General features: G+C 35.7%; 1 protein-coding gene across 1 annotated transcript; it reads right to left on the reverse strand.

The window, feature by feature from the left end:
• Positions 1-1,637: 1,637 nt before the first annotated feature.
• Positions 1,638-4,505, reverse strand: LOC149419260 (SUN domain-containing protein 2-like). The gene is made up of 4 exons (XM_089637758.1): positions 4,318-4,505; positions 3,663-3,793; positions 2,887-3,054; positions 1,638-2,291 (listed from the first exon to the last, which is right to left on the reverse strand). Exons 1-4 carry the CDS (start codon positions 4,466-4,468, stop codon positions 2,058-2,060), a joined length of 684 nt encoding a protein of 227 aa, XP_089493884.1. The 5' UTR covers positions 4,469-4,505; the 3' UTR covers positions 1,638-2,057.
• Between the last annotated feature and the right edge of the window lie 2,337 nt (positions 4,506-6,842).

The raw sequence follows: 6,842 nt of genomic DNA on the forward strand, positions 1-6,842 counted from the left end.
TTATGATTGGTTTTTTAAATATTTGATAAATTGATTCAGAAAAGTATTTAGAAAAATATAACCTTTATTGATTTTATTGGACTAAAAATATTACTTGTGAAGAGTCTGAAATTTTCATTCAAACGCTTTTTCTTCCATGTGGGATGTGGGTACCAAAAACCTTTTATTCCATAAATAACAATAATAAATGTGATCTCATAATGTACTCAAGAGTTAAGGTTGTAAGTTATATTTTAATTTTTTTGACTCCGCACATTAGGCCCTGAGTTTAGGCCCTTTGGAGATGCTGTGTTGAGGGTTTTTTTTTAAGGAAAGGAAGGATTGAACCTAGGTCTTGTAGAGACCCATGGTGCAGGAAAGATGAAACACGAAAACGTTGAGCATGAAAATGAGTCGTTAAAACTATCCATTCCCATAATATGAACTGCGTTCAAATGTTGGGCACGTATTTGGCATATCTTCTGGTTGTTCTATGGCCGAAGGGATCAATGATGTTAGTTCTTCAAAGCACCAGTAGAACCATAGATAATAGAAACAAGGAAAATGGGATATTAGAATGAAACCGCACACTAAAAAATGTAGCCAATATTGTTCACCCACACTACTGCAAATCGTATTAGCATGATCACAACCCCGCCTTTGTTTCTGCCTACACACCAACACATAACTTCCATAGGCTCCCAAGGTTGGATAGTCCGTGTAAATTTAGTCGTAGCTAAGTGACATGGCGTGCTTCCATGCCATACCTTTATTTCTATTATCTATGAGTAGAAAAGATATGGAATGTTATTATTAATTTATTCACTATAAAAAAAAAAAAAAAAAAAAAAATTTAAATCCTTTTTAAGTAGAAATGTCTTCAATGGTTACTCGAGAGATTATAAAAGTAAATTATTAAAACAAATTTATATATATTAGTATAAATGTTTCATGCTTATGATAATATTATATCTACATCAAATAAAAATTTCTAAATATTTTTGCTTGTCGATGGATTTTATTTTAAATCGTTTTATTTTACGGAAATTCTTCAACGAGTTGAAGCAACATTGCAAATCCATTTGTCCGCCATTCCAAAGTAAAATAGGTTAAATAAAATAGTTAAGAATTAAAATTACACTTTATTTTTACAGAAAATATACACAGTGCATGTTTATAACATAGAATACCTTGTAATGAAATGTATTTCCACCAACGCAATGAGATACAACATTGTCATTGTGTAATGTAAAATTGTTAACACACCAAATTAATAATAATGAAATATTAATTTTATATAAAATGTACTGTGAAACAATCCATTTATCCTGAAATCATGTAGTGTCCAAAAATTCCAGAATATTTTTATTGATAGAAAAAATATTGGCAATTAAGCCTTGGTGACTTAATATGATATATAATATGAATCTGACATTTATTTTGCACTATTTTTATAATAATAATTAAATACTGTACACCTCAAATTTATTGAATTGAAATAAAATAACACTGTGGTGTTTAGCAGTACCTACCTAAATAAATATGTAGTTGTTTTTATCCAACATAAATTCCTGATAGTATGAACTAAAGTAGAATGTACAAAACTTTATAGGACCTTAACACATCCCTCAATACTACAGAATCAACAGTAATAGTTGATATACCACTGAATAGTTTTTTAAAAAAACATTAGCCAGGTACTATTACAGCTAAGGTTAAATGTCTGTTCTTTCGGAGTTATATTGTCTTGGAAGTGATCTTTAATCCAGGGCCGGAACTGTGCAGGCGCAATGAGAGTAGACCGCTCCGGGATATAATCACTCTCGGTCGCTTTAAAACCTTATTCAAGATAAACTAATAAATTTACTGAACATATTTCTAGAGATATGAATGGGGAATTTTCACAAATGAATTTTCATAAGGACTCAAACCTAGAAATGATTTAAGTCAGCTCCTATGTGAGAGGTAAGCGCGTTGAAATGCCTTCAGATGCCTCTCGCAGCCTGAGAGTTAAAGAAACATATTGGTGGATATAATAATTCTATAAGGGTGGTCCCGAAACTACATTCTCCTTTACGTTACACTTTATTAGAATGTTTGATGTACATTTTGTTGAGCATTCCGTGTACACGTAATCTGTAGACGCACGTGTAATCAGAGTTGCCCCAGTTGGAGTGTATCTTGAGTTGGACGATTCTGTACGCCCTCTGCGTGTGATATTGGACGTCGAAATACTGGACTGAAGGACCCTCCTTGTCGTATACAAACTCACCAAAGAAATAGCCATCCACTTCGGTGACTTCGTCAAAACCCTGGGGAATAACATTATTTTATTTGATTTTTTATGTGAATTCTGCACAAAAGTTCCAAGTTCTCCCAACTGACCGGAGCCAGTAGGGCTATGGCATGTTGTGAGCTTGAAGGAAAAGTGGAAGGGAAGGAGATGCGGAGTAGGTGGGAAAGTACCTGGCTGTTCTTGCTTCGTCACCAAGTACGCCTGAAGCCATTTCAAGCAACGATTCCGAATGGCTTAATAACCTCACTATTCCATCATGACTTCCATAGACTCTCCTTTATACAGGACTGGCCCTGTGAAGGCGCAATTGGGACAGTTCACTCTGGGTGCTGACTTGCCAAGGCGCGTAACATCTAACACATAGCCCTTGAGGTTCTTTCTAGTGTTAGGCGCTATTTGGCTCAGGGCCGGCCCTGCCTCCACCATATGAAGAAAAGAAAATCTTTTTGCTTCAATGAATACATATAATATCAGGTTTAGGAATTCATTTTCAAGGGCCAGTTTTGTTTTCTGCCAGAGAGCAACTTGACAAACATAAATATCTTTTAAGTCAAGCTTAAAAAGCAACTGAAATACTGGCCCCAAATGTTTTAAATGCAAATGGTTCTCACCCATATGCTGAAGGTCTTGGGAGCCGACGAGATCTCCTGTGTGGGCGAGATACTTGCGGGGATGTGCTCCAGTGTGATGCCGGAGATGTAGATCTTGGCCAGCAGCTTGATTAGCACCACTCCTCGCGTACCCTCAAATGCCCAACACTGGCCTGGATTTACCGACGGCTGTAAATACATATTCAAACATCTTCATTAAAAAGCAGAAATCTGTTTGTAGGAAGCTGATCACATTGATCTCAACTACAAATCAGTAGATCTGTTATGTATTTGTATGAAGTGTAGTCACTACACTACTGACCAAAGACAAAAACACTAACAATGTTCGTTAACACTAGCACAAAAACAAAGGCATTCGTAACTCTCGAACTTAGACGAGCTCCATCTCTTCACCGTGTTTGCTCACTTGCGTATTGTGCATCCTTTGATTATATGTGCATCTAGTATCTAAATTATAAACTTATCTAATTAATTAATTGTACACTGTAAAATATACAGTACTCTCTTAGCCATCTGCCGCTTGATTATGCAACAACTACTTTGATCTGCCATTTTTTTTTTCTAGTTGAAAGCACAAAATCAAGCTCTATAATTCGCCAGTGTGCATATTTAAAATTCAGTTGTACAATAAATTGAGACTCAACTAACACCATTTTGCTGCCAGAATTTAAAAAATTTGATATGTTAAGTTCTGAGACTAATTTGCTTTAAAAAAATGACCATAATTTCAAAGAAAGAATCCAAATATGAAAATACCGCTATCTTGTCGGACTAACCTGCAAAATTGCCCGAGCAGAATCTGTCGGGTTACAAAATGTCCGCATTAAATAGCTCCAGCTTCTTGAGACTATTGATCCTGTTTGTATAATGTATGGTTTGGTATCCAAAATACTCAATATCTGCCCCCCTGTGAACATAATAACTAAACATTTGATTGAGCATTGGAAGACCATAACCGTGTAATTTCTTTAAGACACAAATAGATCAATTAAAAGCGTTCTATGAATACAGTGCATAGATGTTAATAATTTATATAAATGCTCCTAGGCATACCGATCCTTTGGAGCATAAAGATGTCAAAGAAAGTCACTGGAGATGATTTGTTCAGGATAGCATTTTTTAAGTTTGAGCAACCGTAGTGGGTGTGAGTCTACAGCATGCATATTATATCACACACATAAAATAGTATAAACATATAAAAATAAAATACATTTAATAAGATGACAATATTTAGCGAGGAAATCCGAGCTGCATCGGGGCTCAATAAATACACACATACACAATGCATTGCTATTCTGTTAAATCACTGAAACCAGTCACTTGCCTCTGACACAAGCAATATGCTCGGCATTGGGCATGGCTGCTACAACACTGTACACATAGAATATACAGAAAGTAATAGAAATTGTCAGAAATCAATAATTCGCAAACCTGCTGATTCCAATGCATAATCGCTTCTAGCTGTTTTGTCTGCATCATATTCTCCAATCTCTCTTTTCACAACATCTTTGATGTTCTCTGCCGACTTTAACAATGCGACCAAATCAGAATTTTCCAATTCCATTTCACTTCTGTACTGCATCGTTTGATTTTTTGTAAAGTGCGTCAACTTTGCAAGGATTATTGCAATGTCTTGTATTTGTTCGTCGCTTTTACGCTGAGCGTCATTTGTATATTTTAAATTATACTGAAAGAATTAAACAGAAAATAACTATTCAATTCTTATTCTCATTACCGTAACAACGTTTGGTTGAGCGGTTCGAAGCATTGGGATCCCACCCAATTTATTCCTTTATTAGCTAAGTCCTCCAACATTACACAAGCAACTTTTCCCACTTACTAACTGTGATGATAATAGGAGGAATTTAAATATTATTGGATTATTATATATGATTGTTTCTCTTTTTTTAAACAAACCAATTGTATTACTTACAGCAAAAGCTTCAATATCCATTTTGATTCCATGTATAGTTACCGAGAGTATATCGAGAGACCTCGTACTATTTTTTTGATGGTGATAAACAGTTAATATACCAAATCCACAGATAATTACTAAGGAAACTTGCACAACAGGTTTGATGAAATAAACCCACCACGGGAAAGGATACCGGTGATAAAAGCAGCAGTATCGACTATGCTGAGGCATAGCATCACACGTTACATCTCCGTGTACTTTTCCATTGAAGCTAGTATCATTAGGTAGTAAATCCTGACTGTCGGAACCAAAAAACTCATTTTTTACTGTCAAACAGGATGAAACTTTTCTGACAAATTCTGATTCTTGGTTTTCAGAATTAAGTCTGGTCAGCCTTGTTCTTTGATAGGTTTGGCGGCGTGTAATGCCTTCAGATGTCCGGATATCTACAGAATTCAATTATAATTTGTGAAATTCGCTTATCAAATATCTTAAATGATTTAATTTATTGATGTTTCTTAATATGTTTTAAAATAATACCTTTTTTGGCCTCTTGTATCGGAGGAAAAAACCTTTCTGGTGAATTGCCTGCATACGTTCTCATTATTTAAACGTTGTGCAAAACATTATCCCAAGAATTTCAGCAGCAAAATTAAAGTCAATTTATTTTTTCCAAATATTCGTTTTGAATTCTTTATTCAAACCCGCTAAACATATAGTTGCCAGCCTCGTATAATCACAATTAAAAGATACCTACTTACTCACGGCGTGGAAGTATAACGGTGCATTGACATTTCATAATCAATAATCGTGGACCTAATAAACCCTGGACGAAACTATTCGAGAAAAAAATTGAAGCCGCGGGGTGAGGGGGAAGATGTATGAAAAATGCCAAAACCTACTTAATTTTTTAATGACGTAATCTCATTTCCTGTACATCGAAAACCCCAAAAAATATAAGCCGTTATATCTGCATTATATCTATGCATCGACATTTTATAGTCTATAGCCAATTCAGCTCTTTTAGCCTGTCGTCCCACGAGTCGGTAAGAAATCTACATATCGTCGCTGTTAAATCAAACCGGCATATATGCAAAAATGGAGATTTTGAGTTATTGGTGTCAAAAAATTTCTTTTTTTCCCTTCTATTTTTATGTCGAACCGGCATGTCGTATAGTTGAATAAAAATCTGTCAGATGGCGTTGGGCCGGTATGCATTTACGCGTGAATCGCCATTTTTTTTAGCAGAAGACAGACCTATTCCGCAATACGCCAGTTGCTTCAAAACTTTCAAGGGGGAAATGCGTCCATCATGTAAGTAAAACTGGATTATCTCACAATAGTACATTTTTATTACTACCAAATATGACTTATTGTATGACTTATTGGCAGATAATCCGGTTTGCACTTAACTAAAGCGTTTATAGCAGCCTCAACTAAAACAAACCGGCATATATGCCAAAATGTCTGACCCGGGTAAAATTTCTCCCGGTTAAAAAAATAAATTAAAATAGGCAAATTTAATAAAAAAAACTTTAGCAAACTGAAAGATGCGAAACTGCGGTGAGGAATACGAGTCTAAAACCCGTGGAAGAGTGAATCAACGAAGCATGAAGCCTCCTTGCCACAACTGTAAACGCAAGTGTTCCTAGTCATTACTACAGATCTCAAAGTTCTCGGGAGTATATCGATGGTGGAAAATCTATCGCCGATCACAGAGATTATCTTACAGAAAGAAAGGAGTCAAACCTTGCAGGAATCAGCTACTACCAGTACAGAGGTTTTTTCAAGTCATACAAACTTTCACACCGAAGAAAGATCAGTGTGATGTTTGTCTCATTTACGACGGCAAATTTTACTTCAAAACCTCCTACGGATCACATGCCTGGGAGGAGGCGAAGAAAAGGAATAAACGGGGCATTGGGAGCGTGAATCCTGTTCTGATGCACGCTTATTCCAAGAGACCATTGATGAGAAGAAGAAAAATGGTATCCTAAAGTTAGTTACCGCCGGGATAATACCGTCAATTTATTCAGATTTC

Source organism: Hesperophylax consimilis, chromosome 12 (genome assembly GCF_061612785.1).
Source record: "Hesperophylax consimilis isolate HC1 chromosome 12, BYU_Hcon_1.0, whole genome shotgun sequence".
Lineage (NCBI taxonomy): Eukaryota > Metazoa > Arthropoda > Insecta > Trichoptera > Limnephilidae > Hesperophylax > Hesperophylax consimilis.

What these genes read in the sequence shown, in the direction of transcription:
- LOC149419260 (XM_089637758.1), bottom strand. Translation starts at nt 4,468, where the DNA reads ATGCAGTACAGAAGTGAAATGGAATTGGAAAATTCTGATTTGGTCGCA. An exon ending in TTATGCATTGGAATCAGCAG is followed by an intron (nt 3,794 to 4,317) that starts GTTTGCGAATTA and finishes TTATGTTCACAG; the next exon opens with GGGGGCAGATATTGAGTATT. An exon ending in CCAAGACCTTCAGCATATGG is followed by an intron (nt 2,292 to 2,886) that starts GTGAGAACCATT and finishes GTTATTCCCCAG; the next exon opens with GGTTTTGACGAAGTCACCGA.